The sequence below is a fragment of the Peromyscus eremicus genome, chromosome 4 (assembly GCF_949786415.1).
Source record: "Peromyscus eremicus chromosome 4, PerEre_H2_v1, whole genome shotgun sequence".
Lineage (NCBI taxonomy): Eukaryota > Metazoa > Chordata > Mammalia > Rodentia > Cricetidae > Peromyscus > Peromyscus eremicus.
The window spans coordinates 66,451,492-66,471,624 of record NC_081419.1 but is presented as its reverse complement, the minus strand read 5'-3'; the positions used below and the strand labels follow the sequence as shown (position 1 = coordinate 66,471,624).

Genomic DNA, 20,133 nt, shown 5'->3' with positions numbered 1-20,133 from the left:
ATGGCTCAGAGGGTTAGAGCCCTTGTTGCTCTTGCAGAGGACCCACAGTTCCCAGCACCCACATCGTAGGTCATGAACAACCATAACTCCAGTTTGAGGGGATCTGTTTTACACTTTCATTTGGTCTTTGAGGGCACCAAGAATGTATGCAGTGCACATACATACATACATGCAGGCCAAATACTCATACAAATAAATAAAGAAGTATTTTTGCTTGTTTTTTCAAAGCAAGGTCTCTCTACATATCTTGGAACTCTCTACACATACCAGGCTGGCCTCAAACTCACAGAGCTCCACCTGCCCCTGCAAACCCTCCACCCCACCCCACCCCCTGGCTGACTAAAATAAAAATGAGTCTTTAAAAAGGAAAAAAAAGAAAGAAAATATATGGTATAAACACTTTTGGGAGCCTTGTAAGTCTTTTGGATCTTTGTACAGTAACGCGAATTGGTCTGATCTACTTGTTTTCTTGCCAGGTTTGAACGCATTTATCAACTTAGAAACACATGGGTCTGAGGCCTTGGGTTTGATCCTCAGGCCTGGAGTGTCCAAGGAACAAAAAGATTCCATTGTGAGCAAAAAAGTAACCTTTTACAATACATTAGTAGTGTGCAGCACGATCAGGGTGGTATGAGAAGGAAAACTGGAAGAGGAAACAAAGGAAGGAGCAGAAAGGACCACAGAAACAAACGCTGCGACTCAAACTGTGCTTAATGGAACCCCGCCCTCTACACTGGGGCTCTGCTACCACGCCCAGACTGGTATGAAGAAGATTATATCCTGCAAGAGCTGACCTGAGGAATCTGCACACTAAACAGGCAGGTTAGTAACAGTGACCTGCTTCACAGTCCGAGTGTATTCGATTATGTTTATTTCTATTTATGTGACGACTAATCGTATCAACTTGAAATTTAGAATCACCATGGAAATACACCTCTGGATGTGTCTGAGGACGTTTATAAGAATGTTCAACAGGGGCTGGAGAGATGGCTCAGAGGTTAAGAGCACTGGCTGTTCTTCCAGAGGTCATGAGTTCAATTCCCAGCAACCACATGGTGGTTCACAACCATCTGTAATGAGATCTGACGCCCTCTTCTGACCTGCAGGTGTATATGCAGACAGATCACTGTATACATAATAAATAAATAAATCTTTAAAAAAAAAAATGTTTAACTGCTGGGCGGTGGTGGCACATGCCTTTAATCCCAGCACTTGGGAGGCAGAGCCAGGCGGATCTATGTGAGTTCGAAGATAGCCTGGTCTACAGAGGGAGTTCCAGGACAGGCACCAAAACTACATAGAGAAACCCTGTCTTGAAACCCCCCCCCCAAAAAAAAAGAAAAGTGAATGTTCAACTAAAGAAAAGGAAAGAAAGATTTAACTGAGGGGGAATGGTCCATCCTGAATGTAGCTGGGACTATCTCATGGGCTGGGTTGATATCACAAAATGATAACTAGTAATGTTTTCTTAGAAAAGTCCACGCCCACACTCCCGAGTGTCTTTCTTTCTAAGCACCCCTCTTTCTCTAATTCCCATGCTTACAATCTATACCTGAAATGTCTTTGATTAAACTCCAACTCTGCACACAGTGAGCTGAGTGCCAGTATTTCTCTCTGCTTATTGACTGGGAGGCAATACAACCAGCCACCTCACACTCCTGGAGTCACAAGAGACTGTACCTTCAAACTCAAGTCGAGACTTTAAGCTGTCATTGTCAGGAATCTTGTCACGGCAGAAAGAAAAGTAACCAACAATACCTCTTTCATCTGGTATTTGCAGAGCCTCCAGTTAGGCTATGCCCAGTACAAACCAATGAATAGAGACAAGTCTCCAGCTCTCTGGGCTCTACTGGGTCTGAGAGGTTACAGGTTTCCCCGCAAGTAGTACTTACTGCATCTCCTAGCCTTGTTAATAGCTGCTGTAAGATCAAGAGGTCTCGGCAGATCAGGAAACGAGTGCTGGCAATTTTATACACACCTCTGCACACAATACACCCTGCTGTGCTGCTACCATAGAGCTGGGAAAGATTCATTCGAACATTCAAAGGCTGAGCTGTAACATAAAAAATGGAGTTAAGGGCTGGCAAGATGGCTCATCAGGTAAAGGAATCTGCTGCCAATCCTGATAAGCTGAGCTCATTCCCAGGGACCCATGAAGTAGGAAAAAGCTGACCTCCCCCACTCAACAAGTTGTCTTCTGACCTCTGTATGTGCACCACAGCTTATGTGTACATGCACATACACAAAATAAATAAATGTAATAATCTGAAAAAGAAAAATGGAATTAAATATAGCATTTAAAGTATTGTAATTGGGGCTGGAGAGATGGCTCAGAGGTTAAGAGCACTGCTTGTTCTTCCAAAGGTCCTGAGTTCAATTCCCAGCAACCACATGGTGGCTCACAACCATCTGTAATGAAATCTGGTGCCCTCTTCTGGCCTGCAGGGATACGTGCAGACAGAACACTGTATACATAATAAATAAATCTTTAAAAAAAATATATTGTAATTACTATTAACTATGTATATGTGCATCTATCTCTATGTGGGCATGTGCACATGAGTGCAGGTGCCCACAGACCAGAGACTCATACCCCTAGAACTGGCTTCAAGCTACTCGATGTGGGTGTTGGAAAGTGAACTTGATTCCTCTGGAAAAACAGTGCATGCTCCTAACCACTGAGCCATCCCTCCAGCTCCATGTCATTGTTTTCGGTAAAGCACACTTGTTGTTTACCTGGATCAAATCCCTTTTCCATTTCCACTTCTGTTTCATAATCCATTTCCCGTATGAGAAGTCCAATGGCATGGACAGGGTTTCTGATCTCTTGCAGTTTACTACAAATGTCTTCCATCACATTTTCTCTATATGACAATTAGAAAATTCCTGTTATTATTGACATTTAAGACAGGCTGTATGTGCGTTGCCCATAGTAAAGAGCGGAGACAATCATTCTGGCACAAGATCCTCAAGAGACCACAGAAATCACCTTCAGCTCTTTAGGAATGACCCACAAAATGAACACAAGGAAAACATTGGTATTTTTTAGCATATCCAGCTCAATTAAGGGGTTACAGAAGTATATTTTATGAGTTTGTTTTCAGATCTGAATAAATATGCTTACTCTGCCCCCATAACATCTAAAACGGGGGCTGTGGATGTAGTTTACTGGTAGAGCACTTGCCTAGAACGTACAAGGCCCAGGCTCCTCCCTAGCATCATACATACACAAAAAGAGACCTATGTAGACTCAGGAAAATTCATTTTAACATTAAAGTACAACTTTTTATACTTGACCACACATTAAAAAAATCTGTGATAACAAACACTGCTGAATTCCATTAGGAAATGCACTTTACCCTAAATTCTCCTTACACATCAATAGTGATCAAATCTTCCAAAATGTGCTCTGCAGCCTTTTCTGGAGACTGTAAGTTGTAACAACTGGTTTCCATCAAAACTGCCATATCCATGGTAACTGACTCTCCAATCATCCGGAGGCATTTTATAAGACATATAACATCCCGAGCCACATCTGCATCTATGAGTGAGAGAATGTTAACACTGATGTGTGAAGCCATGAAGTCTATTGATTAATACATTGAAAGAGGCATCAATAATTAAATGAAAGGGAGCCCTTTTCCATAGTATAGGTGTTTAAGCCTTTTCAGCTTAAAAAAAAAAAAAAACTTCAGTGAGGTAAACTCATCAAGACAGATCAGTGGTAATTAATGATTTTTGTGGCCACTTGAATAAAACATAAGGTTCATATAGGAAGGAGGTCCACTACAGACAGAACAATTACTATTACCGTCTGATATGGTTGTCTCATCCTCTGTCAGAAGGTGCTCATCAGGCAGGAGATATAAATGATCTACTAAGGAAGATGGCACCAGGAAAGACAGGTATCCCTGCAAGTACAAAGCTTTCAGTTATTATTATTATTTTAATAATTCAAAAAGAAAACCTCTAAGTAACTCATAATCCATAATGTATCATACAGACAACAAACCATATTGTACGTAGTATTTATAAATAATTCTATGCCATTTTTTTAAAAATTGGAAGTGGCTAGGGGATGTAACTCAATGGTAGAGGGCTTACCTAATTAATACATACATGCAGGCCTCAGGTCTGATTCTCAGCAGACAGAAAGATAGAACGTGTGTGGCTGTGTGTGTGTATACGTTCAGTTGAGTCTGGGGGTTGTGCATGCGTGTGTACAGGGTAATCTTGGCTGTCGCTCTCAGGAATGCAGTCCACCCCCTTTGAGACAGGTTTCTCACTGGCCTGGACATCATAAATTAGGCTAGACTGACTGACTAGCAAGCCCCCAAGATCTATCTGTCCCCGCCTCCCCATCCCTGGGACCATAAACATGCACAACCACAACTGGCATTTCTACATGGGTGCTAGGGTCTTTCTGCTTGCAAGGCAAACACTACAGACTGAATTATCCCCCAAGACACTGAATCGTGAGGAAAACACCAAATTACACTGAAAGATAATGTAAAACAGATGTAGTCTTCAGCCAGCAAGATGACGGCTCAATAGGTAAAGATGCCTGCTGCCAAGGCTAGCTACCCAAGTTTAATCCCTGGCATATGCGTGCCCACAGAGATACACGCAGTAAACAAATTACAGATGTAATTACAACGTCAGTGTCCTAACAGGCAAAGATTGGTAACACTGAGAGTATGCTAAGGAAACAACTAGGGCCAGCAAGGTGAGACGGTTCAGCAGGTGAAGTGCTTGCTTCCCACTGGCAACCTGGGTTTGATCCCTGGAACCCAGGACAGAAGGAGTGATGTGACTCCAAAAATTGTCCTCTGGCCTCCACATGCATGCTGTGGCATGTGCACACCTGCTCACCACAAACTGACACCAAACACAGTAATAAAAACTTAAAAACAAAATGCCCCAAGTAAATATACTTAACATCTAAACATAATGGAGATTAGAGAGATGGCTCCGAGGTTAAGGACCTTTACTGGTTTTGCAGAGAATATGGGTTTGGTTCCCAGCACACATACCAGGTGGCTCACAACTGCCTATGATTCCAGCTCCAGGGAATCCAATACACTCACAGGCACCTGTACTCATGTAGTGCACATAAACTCAAGCAGCCTCACACACATATAAAAATGATAGATGGTGGTGGTGCACGTCTTTAATCCCAGCACTCAGGAGGGAGAGGTAGATTTCTTTGAGTTCAAGGCCAGCCTGGTCTAGAGCTAGTTCCAGGACAGTCAGAGCTACACAGAGAAACCCTGTCTTGGAAAACCAAGAAGATAAATCTTAAAAAAGAGCTTTCTCTCTCTCTCTCCCTCCCACCCCCCCACCCCCCCCCACACACACGGATAATAAATAATGAATCCTGAGCTGGGCAGTGGTGGCACAAGCCTTTAATCTCAGCACTCAGGAGGCAAAGGCAGGCAAATCTCTAAGTTTGAGGCCAGACTGGTCTACAAAGCAAGTTCTAAGAGAAACTCTGTCTCAGAAAAAAACCAAAAGCACCAAACACACACACACACACACACACTCACACACACACACACACACACACACACACACACACACACACACGAACAAAAAACAAAAGCCCAAAACCTGTATAATGCCATTATCAATATTAAATTGATTGATTGCCTGGGCTTTAAATTGTGCTGTGGTTATTTAAGATACTATCTGTGTTTTGTAAAAAGTATTTATTTTCTTTCATTGTGTATATATTTGTGTGTTGGTGTGTGGGTATGTGCAGGTGACTAGAGTCCCCAAGAGGGGGTTTGACCCCTACAGCTGGAGTTGACATGGCTGCTGGGAATGGAATCAGGCCCCTGTAAGCGTGGTAAGCACTCTTAACTATTAAGCCATCTCTCCAGTCCCAATATCTGTGCCAGTGATCTGTGCTGAAATATTTACAGATAAAAAGGCATCAGTAGTTCAGGAAAAAAGAAAAATGAGGAGGAGAAAGAAAAGAGGAGGAGGAAGAGTTGGAGGAGAAGGAATGCAGAGGCAAACTGGGGTGACGATAGAGTTCAGTGACATTATGGATGCTTGTTAGCATGAACGGGCTCGGATTCAATCCCTAGCAATAAAATCAACCCATCTACCAACGGAACCAACCAATCCACCCACCAAAATGGAAGCTAACAAGTGATGAGTATGGGTGAAGAGAATACAGAAATTTCTGTGTTATCATTATTATTGGTGTTTTGTTTGGTTGTTGAAGCAGGGTCTCACTCTAGCCCACGTCACCAGGTTGACCTGGAACTTATGGTGGTGCTCCCATTTAATCTCCTAAATGATAGGATTTACAAGAACGAGCCATCTCGTTATATTTGTAACATATAAAAGTAAACAAATAAGATAGAAACCTAAAAGTACCAATAATAATGCAGAATACTAAAGTTCAAATGAATTATAGCTTTAGGTAAATGATTAAAACACATAAAATCCTAAAGATGGCACCATGTACCACAGCAGCATTTGGAAGACTCATTGAGGTATGCAGAGGAACTCCGAGTGCTCCAGTTGGCTTACTTTCTTCAGAAGGCACACCATGTTTGTGAGAGGGTTCAAATGTAGAGCAAGAGGATGCGAGAGGGCTTCTTGATACTGGAGACAGCAGGCATAGAACTTGCACCAGAATTCCTGTTGCAAAGTGCGAAATTCATCCTGGGAGAACTCATACTCTGTTACACTTCCTTGGAGCTGACAAAGAAAGAAAAGTTAACTTTTGGGGGTTGTTCTATCAGACAGACATTGTTACTGTCACTCTTACCCACACCTCACCTCATTTTCAACAGCTAAAGTAATTTCTTTTTTTAGTTCACTCCACGAAAGATCCAAGTTCCTCTCAGTTCCCCGGCAGAAAATCTAAAATTAAAAGAAATTATTTCAGAATACTATCAAATACCCAAACTGAAGGAAGTCTCACCTAAAAGGCACTAAGGCAAAATTCAATTACACAGCAACATCAGGACTGCTGGGAGTCTCCTCCCCTCTAACACTGCACAAACAATTCCTAACAGCAATAGCAATTCTGAAGTTTAATCCAGAATAACCTTCAGAAATCTATGAGTCTGAAAGAATCATAACAAAATACATAAGGCTGGAATGGTGGCGTACGCCTTTAATCCTAGCACTCGGGAGGCAGAGCCAGGTGGATCTCTGTGAGTTTGAGGCCAGCCTGGTCTACAGAGCGAGTTCCAGGACAAGATCCAAACCTACATAGGGAAACCCTGTCTCAAAAACCAAAACCAAACAAACAAACAAACATTAGATATTTTCTTGCTCACCTGTAAAGCTTTTGATAAAGCTGCATTTATGAATCGTCCTGGTGTAAAAAGGCTCCGCAAATACATTTCCTATAGAACATTAAAACAAAAGCTCTATCATTCTGAAGATGAAATTGGGAAAATACAAAGGCGGCTGGCCACACTGACTCCAATGTGTGAATTTCTACCGGATGATTTGGATACTCTGCCCTTGTACACTTGAGCAACGAGTTGCACTACAGTTACATTTCCACAGTGTAAGCAAATAATACAAGACTTCCGGGACCACGATGATACACTATTCTGAATGGTGTGCATTTATACTGCACTCTACTGGGGACACTGAAAAACAAGGGGTCAGCTGTCACTCTTACACACAGAGTGGACCCAGCCTGTTGATGATATGCCCTGGTAAAAGAGCAGTTTTAACAAGCTGATTTCCAGACCATCTCCACAAGGACTCGCATATAGAAAGTCTGACTGACCTTCATTATGGATTCCTTTCTTCTGCTGAGCTGCTGCTGCTTCTTTTTCAAAAAAGATTTAATTATTTTTATGTGTATTGATGTTTTGTCTGCATGTATGTCTGTGTGAGGTTGCCAGATCCCCTGTAACTGGAATTACAGACATTTTCGAGCTGCCATGAGTGCCAGGAACTGAACTCAGGTGCTCTGGAAGAGTAGACAGTGTTCTTAGCCACTGAGCCATCTCTCCAGCCCATCTGCTGAGCTCTTTGATGAGTAATAAGATGAACACAATGGAACAAAAGGCTACTAATGATTATCATGTGACCTTGGCTTTAAACAAAACCCAAAAGCCAGTATTTGTTAACTGAATAATAAATAACCATTATCAATGAACTCTAAGGATTAACATTTCGGCAACATTCAATTTCATACTTAAAGTGGGGTTTCCGTAGGTGCAAATTTTTGTCATTTCAGCCTTAAAGTCCATAATCATTAAGATCATTTAACATTAAGGCATCAACTAAAAACTTCTTTCATTTATCCTGAAGATATATCCTTGAAAAACTAGGAGACTGGCCTATGATGCTTTATTGTCTTACCTTTTCAAATTTTCTTCATTGCATGTATCTTTATAGAATTTAAACCCCCTGATGTGGTGCTGGGAATGGAACCCAGGTCTGGTGCATGTACTCTACCATTAAGCTATACTCTTCAGAATTTATCCGAATTCCACAGAATGTTTAAACAGGCAGAAATACTAATCACTGTAATTTGATCATTACATATCACTTATTGTATCATTATGCTATACTTCACAGATGTGTATAATAACTATGTCAGTTAAAAGGTTCAGGGGCAGTCAGGCAGTGGTGGCACACACCTTTAATCCTAGCACTCGTGAGGTAGACACAGGTAGATCTCTGAGTTAGAGTCTAGCCTGGTCTACACAGCAAGTTCCTGGACAACCAAGGCTACAGAGAAACCCTGTCTCAAAACAAAATAAAACAAAACAAAACCAACAAATGGCTTGCAGGCTGGAGAGATGGCTCAGTGGTTAAGAGCACCTGTTGCTCTCTTGCAGAGGACCCAGCTTTGGTTCCTAGAACCCACATGGCAGCTGACCACTGTTGTGGAATATTATTTTAAGATGTGCTACATTTGTTTATGCTGTGGAATATTTGTTTAATGATGCAAAGATGTGTTGCATTTGTTTAACCCTGTGAAGCTGTATTACTTTGCCTGCCTAAAACATCTGATTGGTCTAATAAAGACTTGAATGGCCAATAACCAGGCAGGAGAGGGATAGGCGGGGCTGCCAGGTAGAGAGAATACATAGAAGAGAGAAGAGGGAGGAGAGAAAGGAGAGGATGCCCGGGGCCAGCTACCCAGCCACACAACCAGCCATGGGGTAAGAAGGAAAGAGAGCTATATAGAATAGAGAAAGGTAAAAGCCCAGAGGTACAAGAAGATGGGATAGTTTAAGAAAAGTTGGATATAAAAATGCCAAGCTAAGGCTGGGCACTCATAAATAAGTCTCTGTGTACTTATTTGGGGGCTGAGTGGTGGGCCCCCAAAGACCGAAGAGTAAAAAAAAAAAACAATGAACTTATAGACCATCATCTATGACTCCAGTTCCAGGGATCCGATACCCTACTCTGAACTCTGTGGCTACCACCTGGCAACCACAGGGTGCACATACATACTGACTGAAATGAGACGGCCAATGCACTGGCTTGTGCAGTTGAGATGTTCAGTGTCTGCTTTCAGACAGGGCTGGCATGGAGCTCTCAGGGCTTCATCTCTTTATTCTGCTTCTTTCCTTGCTGTTTTCCTTCTTAGATAGTACCTCTTTCCCTGATAGGGTCTATATTCTGTGTGTTTAGCTGCCCTCGAGGAAATAGTAGTACCTCAGTCCTCTGTCCTTGTGATGAACTGGCCTGGCCTGAGTGATGTGTTAATTCCTGATGTGTTCATTGATCAGAACAGAATGTTCTGGGCTAACATGACATAACAGTTAACATACTTACTCTGGGGTCTTGGTCATCTCTGATGACAATTTCCTCTTCTGGCAGAGGCTGCATAAAAACTGGATTCCACTGACCTGCAACATTACTATAAGAAAAAAGTCCAAAAGTTTACCAAAACATAGCACCACACTTTGGCAGTATCTGAGTAGGGAAGGCCTTATCAGTGAACCCCTGCAGCCAACACTACTTAATTCTGTTACTGAGTACAGTTTGCACAGATGTGTTCTTACTATCTTTGGGGTGGTGGTGCATAGATGTGCATGTCTATGTGGAGGCCAGAGCTCAATGCCAAATATCTTTCTCAATTGTTCTCTACTTTATGTTTTAAATTATTTACTAGCTTATTTTTTATTATTGTGATTTGAGTGTCAGAGTAGATATGTAGAGGTCAAAGGGAAAATTTTTAGGGTCTGTTCTCTCCTTCCATCATGAGTTCTGGGGGTTGAACTTAGGTGGTCAGGCTCCATAGCAAGCACTTTTATTATGCAAGACACCTCACCAGGCCCTGACCTTATTTTTTGAGACAGGGTCTCTCACTGAATCCAGAGTTCACCAATTTAGCTAGACTAAGCTGGCCAGCAAGCTCCGGGATCCTTATGTCTTTGCCTCTGGGCTTGTGAGTGTGCACTGCCATGACAGGCTTGCTGTTGACACGGGAGCTGGGGATCCAAAGTCAGGGCTTCATAAATAAACAGCAGAAACTGCCAACTGAGTCATCTTCCTGCCCGATGTCCTGTCTTTGACAGGCACCACCCTCAATTTAAAACCTGAAATATAAATCTACAAACAGTTCATCTTTATTAGATTTTTACTAGATAGTATGCAAGGTGCTGTTCTAAATAATACTCGTGTATGCCCTACACACTCCTTGGGGATGTATTACATCTAATTTGTAGCCAAGGAAGTGAGTCTTAAGGTCTATCACAGCTAATAAACAGCACAACCAGGCTTGCAACCCCAAATCCAGAGCCTATAACCCTTTTTGTTTGACTTAAGACATGGTTTTAGTCTGTAGCTCTAGTGGGCTTCAATTCAATCTCTCAATATTCTTGCTTTGCCTACCAAGTACTGGGATTACAGGCATGTGCTACCATGCCCAGCTCCAAGCCTCTGGTTTTTCATTACTTTGTTTGAATGCTACCTTTAAGGACTAAACTAATATTTTTCAAGGTCTCGCTTAGGGTCAGACTAGACCTTCTTACAATTCTACTCTAAAGTTTAGTGCTGAGGGTTCAATTTGTTTCAATGGTTCTCAAGCAGCACACAAAGGAATCTCGCAAGAACGGTGTTTCACACTTGATCTTAGCCAAAAGGCCAAAAGGCGCTGGAAGAATGTCTCAGTGTTTATGTGTCTGATTAAAAAATATTTAAATTTGTTTATAAATATATTTGTAACTATTAAAAATTTTTTAGATTAAGCTGGGCATGGTGGCACACATCTTTAATCCCAGCACTTGGGAGGCAGAGGCAAGTGAATCTCTGAGTCCAAGGCCAGCCTGGTCTACAGAGTCAGTTCCAGAAGAGCCAGGGCTGCACAGAGAAACCCTGTCTTGAAAAACAAAACAAAAAAAGTATTTTTTTTAAAGATTATTTTTAATCCTGTATGGTGTGCATGTGCATGCCTATGTGAGTTCAAGTGTCCCAGGAAGCAAGAAGACTAGGAGGCTCTGGAGCTGGAGCAATGGGCAGTTATAAGCCACCCGACAGGGGCGCTGGGGGCTATCCTTGAACCCTTAGTTGCTGAGGCATCTTTCCAGAACCACAGCTGTTAAAAAGTTTAAAACTAGAGCAATGCACATTAGATAAGTGTATCTAATAGTAGAGATTATCAAAACATTAAATTGTATAATATAATTTTGTATCATAAAATATTAATTTTGCTCTATATATCAAAGTTCATTTTTCTCTTCTTATCTCTCTCTCTCTCTTTTTTTTTTTTTTTTAAAAACAAGGTATCATGTACTCCAGACTGGCCCTAAACTATGAGACTGAGGATGATCTTGAATTTCTAATCCTCCTGCCTCTCCTTCCAGAGTGCTGGAATTATAAGCATGCAAGGCCATGCTTAGTTTTAGAGGTGCTAGGAATTGAATCTAAGGCTTTAAGTTCGAGAAAGGTACTCTATCTACTAAGCTACATTCTGAGCCCTGAAGTTCATTTTCTCATGAGGAAAAAAAAATTTCCTGTTTTAAAAAGTTTCAAAGAACCTTATTAGTTCAATCTACCTCTGATCTTATTTTAAGGAAATTGAGAATAAAAAGGAATTTCAATGTCTTTGCTAAGTTGTGGGTATAAGGAACATTAGGTATTAGAGTATTAGCAGCAAGCTTCCGGATTAGAAGTATCTGGGGTACATACTACCTTTCCTAAGAAATACGGTATTTTATCTTAACACAACCCTAAGTATATGTGCTCTAAGACCAAAAGGTAAGAACCACAAAAGGGCACTTTAGAAAATTAATCAAGAAAAACACATCAGAATCCTTCACATTTTGTGGTTCCACACGAAAAGGTCTCATCTCAGTGTGGCTCTGCCCAGGGTTAAGAAGGAACAAAAGTTAAACAGTCCATACTGTTCAAAGTTGATGTATTTCACAATCGTTTGGTTCTCAGCATCATGCCACAGGGCCCAGATATCCGTTGAAGTTAAGGCAAAATCGATCAGTGTCTCCTAGGAAGAAATGGGGGGAAAATAAGAAAGAAAATTTGTATTGACGAGAGAAAAATACATAAAGTACAACATGCCATATGAACTTGATAAATTCCAACTTAAACTGTTTCTTTACATGAAGAGGGGCTGGAGAGATAGCTCTGGTTCAGAGAGCTGGTTGATCTCCCAGAAGATCCTGGCTCAATTCCTAACACCCACATGGTGGGCTCTCCACTGTCTATACATGAAATATTTTAAGAATATAATCTTTTTTTTTTTGTTTTGTTTTGTTTTGGTTTTTTTTTTTTTTTTTGGTTTTTCGAGACAGGGTTTCTCTGTGTAGCTTTGCGCCTTTCCTGGAACTCACTTGGTAGCCCAGGCTGGCCTCAAACTCACAGAGATCCGCCTGGCTCTGCCTCCCGAGTGCTGGGATTAAAGCTGTGCGCCACCACTGCCCGGCCAAGAATATAACCTTAAACACAGTAGGTTTAAGGCCTTTAGAGACAGTCTCACTACACTGCTAAGGTGGTCTGGAATTCCTGTGTTCAAATGTCCCTCTAGCTTCACATTCACAAGTAGCTATGATTTCAAAGGCAAGCATCCTCACCAGGCCATACATAGCCAACACTTCCTTCTTGTGCCTGTGTGAAATGCAGAGGACGGTTCAACTTACCTGAGAAGTGAACAGTGAAGAAATGTGATCTAAACTATAGCGATTATTCTCGGTGCTCACCAACTGGAAAACGCAGAACTGTTGAAACACAAGTTAATAGTTCATCACTTCATACAATCAACACATTACTCTTCTAAGGAAAGAATTCAGAAGTCTCCTACCTGAGTGCTAGGAATACAGGTGTATGCCACCAGATTTAACTTAAATTAACATAAAGTTTCCATCTTAATCATTTTCAAGTATGCAGTTCAAATACATTGACATTGCTGTGCTACCAATATCCAGAACTCTTTTCATCTTGCAAAACTGAAACTTTATTCCTATCAAACAACTTCCCCAATACTCTGAATCCCTATCCCTTCTGCCTGAAACTACCACTTTGAGTCTATGACTACAGCTACTTTAGAAATCATAATGTGAAACCCTAGGTTTGATCCTCAGAGCACATATGTGTAGTGGGTAGCCATTCTAGCTCTGATCTGGAAGTTCCAACCCCCATTGAGGCTTCGGTAACTGTCACGCCTACAAGGCGGGGCCAAGAGAGGACCCTGAAGACCTGATATCCGGATGGGCCGGCTCTTCCTGGTTCCTGGACCCTGGACGCTGGAGGTAGACCGAGCGGAGTTCTCCAGAGAACACCACCCGTCTGCGCTGCGTCTTTCCCAGACTCTCTAAACTATCCATTCACTTGTGAGTTACCCCACAAAATAAACCTCCCTTTTAACTACATGGAATGGCCTTAATAATTTCACCAATATATATGAGTGTCCAATTGCATGTATACATGCACCTGCACACTTCCTATAAAATTATAAGATAATTCATGTTTAAGTGTTTAAATCTACCACCAAGAATTAGGAATAGAACTCAGGAGTAGAGCATTTGCCTGGTATGTACAAAGTACTGGGTTTGAGCCCCGGCACTACCAGAAAACAAAATCAAGACAAATCTCACACTGCAGACAAAAAACAGTAACAACAAACACTATTCCTAAAACTAAAACTTTCACACAGAAAAAAATGACATCTGATGGGCCTGGAGAGATGGCTCAGCATTTCAGAGGATTTACTATTCTTTTTTTTTCTTTCTTTCTGGAGCTGAGGACCGAACCCAGGGCCTTGCACTTGCTAGGCATGCGCTCTACCACTGAGCTAAATCCCCAACCCCTTGGATTTACTGTTGGGGGACCTTGGATTTGGTTCCCAGGACTCACATAGTGGCTTACAATTGCCTGTAACTCCAGGTCCAGGGTGATTCAATACCCTCTTTTAGCCTCCACAGGTTCCTGCATGTATGTAGTGCACATGCTCACATATATACACATAAACTTAAAATATATAATATATAAAACATAAGTATTATGTATAAATTACATATAACTATGTAAGAATGTTTTTCTTAAATGACAGTTGAAGGCTAGGTTTAATGCAGTGGTAGAATCATTGCCTTAAGTGTGTAAGGCCCTGGGTTGAATCCCTTACACTGGAGGAAAAGACAAAACACAAACAACAATTAAGAAAATTCACTGTGTACTGACAATATGATGACCTGTGCCTTATACCATAGGTAGGCAACTGTTCACAGGAAGATAAAGATGTTTTACATTTATTTATTGTTTGTTTGTATGTACATGTCTGTGAGTCTGTGTGGAGAACAACTTGCTGGAGTTGAACTCAGGTGTCAGGTTCAGCTGCAAACACTTGTACCCACTGAACCAGCTTGTCATCATCTTCATCTAACCACTTTTTAAACAGCTCTTTTGATTTAGATCTGGTTGCCTTGGAACTAACTATGTAGGCCAGGCTAGCCTCAAACTCACAGATTTGCCTGCTTCTGACTTCCAAGTGCTGGGATGAAAGGAGTGTGCCATCATGCCTGGCTTTAAAAAACATTGTTTTTAGAAAGAGAAAATGCTAATTTTTTTCTTTTCCCCAGCAGTGGGGACTAGAACCTAGGACTTTACTCATAGTAGGTAGTTTCACCACTAATCTGCAGTCCAGCCTCACAAGCAAGCTACAAGGGAAAAAATAAACACTGAAATTGTCTTCTGAGAGCTCAGCAGTTAAGAGCACTTAAGGAAACTGGGGCCCATCACTTCCATCAGACAGCTCACTAACACCTGCAACTCTGGCCTCAAGGGATCTGACATCTTCTAGACTCTGTGGCATCTGTACACATGTGTGTGCGTACTCACACAAACACATCTACACACAAAAATAAATCTTAAAAAAAATCTACATAGGGGCTGAAGGTATAGTTCAGTGATAGTACAAATGTTTAGCATGTATGAAGTCTAAAGATAAAAAAATTAAAAAACAAAACAAAACAAAACAAAACAGAGCTCAGAGCTGAGTGTGGTGGTGGTGCACACCTTTACTCCCAGCACTTAGAAGGCACAGGCAGGTGATCTCTGAGTTTCAGTCCAGCCATTGATACACGGTAAGATCCTTTCTCAAAAACAACAACAAACAAAAAAGAATTTAAAAACCACAATAAAATAACCCCAAAACAGAGAATTAGAATTCACCAATTTGAGGTTGGGAATTTAGCTCAGTGGTAGAGCACTTGCCTAGCAAGCGCAAGGCCCTGGGTTTGGTCCTCAGCTCTGGGGAAAAAAGAATTCACCAGTTCATCACTACGGCATCTGTTACAGTAAACAAACACTTCATGAATTTTTCCTGCTGTGTGTCTGTCATTGCACATGGGCGGACTAAGTAGCAAAGCAAACATACATTGTCGACTTCAGCCCAAACACAACAGCAAAAGTCCAGGAAACGCTGCCTGAGTGCAGAGTTTTCAAATGACTTGTGAAAAAGAATGAGTTTATTCCATTTTTTTTCTTTTGAGGCAGTCTTACGATGTCCCTTAGTGTCGCCTCAAAACCTCGATAATCCCCTTGCCTCAGCCTTCTGAATGCTGGGATTTAGTATGTACCACAACACCAGGCTCATTTAATTTTTCATTACATTTTATTTATTTAGTATTCATGTGTGTGGTAATGTGCCATGTCACTCATGTGGAGGCCAGAGGACAACTTTAGGAGTTTCTTTTCTACCATGTGTCCTGGGATCTAACTCAGGTTGTCAGGCTTGAAGGCACGCACCTTTACGTAATAAGCCATCTCATCAGCCCTGTGGTGAGAATTCCCTTGGGGGAACAGGTGTCTCAGGACCCAAACAGGAGAGGACAGCAGAGCCCACCAAAGAATTTGAAGACTCAAGGGGAATCGAGCTCCAGTGGGCAAGGGAGACACATCCTCTCTGTCCCAGTGCTGCTGCTATTAGTACATGAACACAGAGGCACAGCACCAGGCCAAACATACAATATCCAAAATGGTTACTTCTTATTTGATTACACCACTGTATACGTTCTGTATGCCTCACCTCAACACGACAGCAGTGTCTGGTTGGTGAACAGCACTATTTCTAAACATTAATTTCCCCACAACTACGTACTAACATACTAACACCTACACTCCTTCTCAGCAATTTCATCTTTTTCACCTATATTTTCAAATTTGCTTTCTTGTTTAGTTTTGGTTAACTTTCCCTTAGACTTCCCTTTAATCCTACCTTTCACGATTTTCTTTCTTCCTTTTAAAAAATTTTTTGAATTTTATCCTGGTGTGATTGGACACTGGACAGTCAGGGAATTGAACCCAGTTCCTCTGGAACATCAGTCAGTGCTCTTAACCACTGAGCTATCTTTCTCTTCCACAATTCTAATTCACATATCAGCACCAAACCCAATCACCCTTGAACAACTTAGCGCTTGAAACACAGCTTAAGTGGACTCAATGAGCCTGACATTTCCCCAATCAATCCACAGAGAATAACTTGATACACCGCATACCTGTCCTCGTTTTGGAGCATGCATATATATTCCTAGGTAGAGCCCCATGGAAGGTGAATATGCAAGTCGTAATTTATGTCCTGTTCCTGCAGTGAGCCGAAGGTCTTTGTTCACAGGGACATATTCCAGCATGTCAGCCACCATCAGGCACATTTGGTCCTGCCCAAGAGAAGAGTTAATAGGTGACATTCAAAGAATATTGAGACTAGAAATACATCCCTTACCATTTAAGAAAATGATTTTGTGGGGCCTAGCAGAGAGGCACATACATATCTTTAATCCCAGCACTTGGGAAGCAGAGGCAGGCAGATCTTTGTGAGTTCAAGGCCAGCCTGGTCTACCATAGCAAGTTCCAGGCCAGCCATGGCTAGCTACACTGTGAGACCTTGCCTCAAAACAAAACAAACAAAATTACCAGCCTTTTTTTTTATCTTGAAAATTGTCTTATCAACATGCATTAAAAAAATTTGTTCTTAAAATCTTTATTGCTAGCTGGGCAGTGGTGGTGCATGCCTTTAATCCCAGCACTCAGGAGGCAGAGCCAGGGAGACCTCTGTGAGTTTGAGGCCAGCCAGGGCTACAGAGTGAGTTCCAGGAAAGGCCCAAAGCTAAACAGAGAAACCCAGTCTCGAAAAACAAAACAAACAAACAAAAAAATTTATTGCTGGGCAGTGGTGGCGCATGCCTTTAATCCCAGCACTTGGGAGGTAGAGGCAAGTGAACTCTGTGAGTTTGAGGCCAGCCTGGTCTACAGAGCGAATTCCAGGACAGGACAGGCTCCAAAGCTACACAGAGAAACCCTATCTCGAAAAACAAAACAAAAAAATGTATGTGTATGTGTGTACCTGGTGTCTTTGGAGATCAGGTGTCGGATCCCCTGGAAATGGAGTTACAGACAGTTGTGAGCCACCATATAGGTGTTGGGAACTGAATCCCAACCCTCTGGAAGAGCACTGTTAGCCAGGGCCATCTCTTCAGCCCCAACATGAATTTTGGTAACACAGTTGTGGGGACTAAAACCACCTGTAACTCCGTTCCAGGGTTCTGACACCCCTTCTGATGTCCTTAGGCACCAAGCATACATTAATCACACATGTTGAATGTAGGCAAAACAGTCATATACACAAATCTAAGAAAGATTTTTTGAAATGATTGTTGCTCTTAAGTGACGACTGTATCTTTTTTTTAGATTTATTTTTATTTTATATTCATTAGTGTTTTGCCTGTGTGTTTGTGAGGGTGTCAGATCCCTGGAACTAAAGTTACAGACAGCTGTGAGCTGCCATGTGGGTGCTGGGAACTGAACCCTGCCTCTGAAGAGCAGCCAGCACTCTTAAATGCTGAGCCCCCTCTCTCCAGCCCTCAAGACTCCATCTTCCATTAACCTTTAAACTCAAAATAAAAAATAAAAAAATAAACCAAAGTAGGGAAATGTACAGAAAATGATGTGATTCAAACTATCAAGATTTGAAAGTGTATCATAATTTCCAAACCAAATGATCCGATCATCTTTAAATGAGCAGCAGGACAGACTTCAATTCTTCCACATCTCACACTCAAATTTTAACGTATGCCAATCATAAATGTAGTATTTACCTTGTAAGACCACATCCGTAGTTTATGATCCTGACACAGGGCAAAAATGAACGCATCATGTTCAACACAATGGACAGCAAGGCTGAGGGCACGATCCGAAGGCCCCTGATCACCCCTAAAATAAAGGACAGCTTTTAGATTTTTCACCACTGCAAATAAGCAGATCATTAGAGTTTGTGATTCAAGAGGTAAAATAAAATTATAAATGGATACTCTCAGCAGAAAGAACAAGAATTTATATGCTAGCATAAGACAAATACATTTCTATGTACTTTATACTAATTATTACCATAAAATTGAATAGGTTCTATATTATAAAAAGCAATTCATTTCATATTAGTTTAGCCCAACAGTCAAAAACTTCCTATGCTAATTTTTTTTGAGACAGGGTCTCATTAATAGCTCTGGCTAGCCTCAAACTGTGTCACAGAGATGCAGCTGGCTTTGCCTCCTAAATGTTAGGATTAAAGGCGTGCGTGACCACACCAGGCTTATTAGGTCTTTTTTAAAATTACACTTTTAATTGTGTGTGTGTGTGTGTGTGTGTGTGTGAGAGAGAGAGAGAGAGAGAGAGAGAGAGAGAGAGGGAGAGAGAGGGAGAGGGGGGGGGAGAGGGAGAGGGGGAGAGGGAGAGGGAGAGAGGGGGAGAGGGGGAGAGGGGGAGAGAGAGGGAGAGAGGGGGAGAGGGGGAGAGAGGGAGAGAGAGGGAGAGAGAGGGAGAGAGAGGGAGAGAGAGGGAGAGAGAGGGAGAGAGAGAGAGAGAGAGAGAGAGAGAGAGAGAATGAATGAACACACCAGGGTTCATGGGTGAGTGTCAGAGGACAATACAGCAGCTGGCTTTCTTCCCCTACCACGTGGACTCAGGATGTCAGGCTCTGCAGCAAGTGCCTTTACCTGCAGGGCCACCTGTGTGCTCTACTTCAGCAGTCTTTACTCAAATCAGGGAACAGCATGGAACTGGACATTGTGAAAACATAAGTATGCTGTCAAAGGGTGGGGCTGCAAATAAGACAGACTCTGGAGTGTGGCTTTCCTCAGGCAGGACATCATGCTATGCACTCTTCAACTGAGGACAGAGTATGCCATGCAATACAACTGAAGTAATAATAACACAAGGATCACAACCTACGCCCTTTGATTTCTTGCAGGACACACTTACCTTATAGCTGTGGGCATCCAGCCTGTGAGCAATCGCTGCATCACTGAACTCTGCTTCAGTTCCACAACTGATGTTACCCCTGCAATGATACCCAAGGAACCTCCTGATAATAACTTAGACAGACTTCTACATTCCTATACTAACAAGGTTCTTTTTATGTACTTAAATGTACTTCTCTACATTTATCACAACTAAAATAATTTGAATCAGTAACAGATCAATAAAAACAGCAACTTTTTTATATTTTTAGGAAAAATGTCTTGCCATTTACAGATAGCAGCCCATTCTTCCACTCAATAGAATCATTTTATATTTTCTTAACACTGGGTACCTCTCATGTGTCAGTGGTTCTAGGTGTTGGAGATTCAGTGGTAAACAAACAACTGCCCCCATGAAAGTTAACATTTTACTGTTGGGGGATGAGAGAAG

The 20,133-nt window shown here is 41.7% G+C and overlaps 1 protein-coding gene across 1 annotated transcript in view; it reads right to left on the bottom strand.

The window, feature by feature from the left end:
* Positions 1-20,133, bottom strand: part of Nup160 (nucleoporin 160) — a 72,845-nt gene that overhangs the window by 32,526 nt on the left and 20,186 nt on the right. The window contains exons 6-18 of the mRNA XM_059260850.1: positions 19,705-19,783; positions 18,546-18,660; positions 16,950-17,108; positions 13,098-13,175; positions 12,348-12,445; positions 9,775-9,859; positions 7,302-7,370; positions 6,796-6,879; positions 6,544-6,714; positions 3,812-3,911; positions 3,376-3,541; positions 2,737-2,864; positions 1,893-2,053 (exon numbers count right to left, since the gene is read on the bottom strand). Of these exons, the coding sequence (XP_059116833.1) occupies positions 1,893-2,053; positions 2,737-2,864; positions 3,376-3,541; positions 3,812-3,911; positions 6,544-6,714; positions 6,796-6,879; positions 7,302-7,370; positions 9,775-9,859; positions 12,348-12,445; positions 13,098-13,175; positions 16,950-17,108; positions 18,546-18,660; positions 19,705-19,783 (1,493 nt within the window). The remainder of the gene's footprint in view (positions 1-1,892; positions 2,054-2,736; positions 2,865-3,375; positions 3,542-3,811; positions 3,912-6,543; positions 6,715-6,795; positions 6,880-7,301; positions 7,371-9,774; positions 9,860-12,347; positions 12,446-13,097; positions 13,176-16,949; positions 17,109-18,545; positions 18,661-19,704; positions 19,784-20,133) is intronic.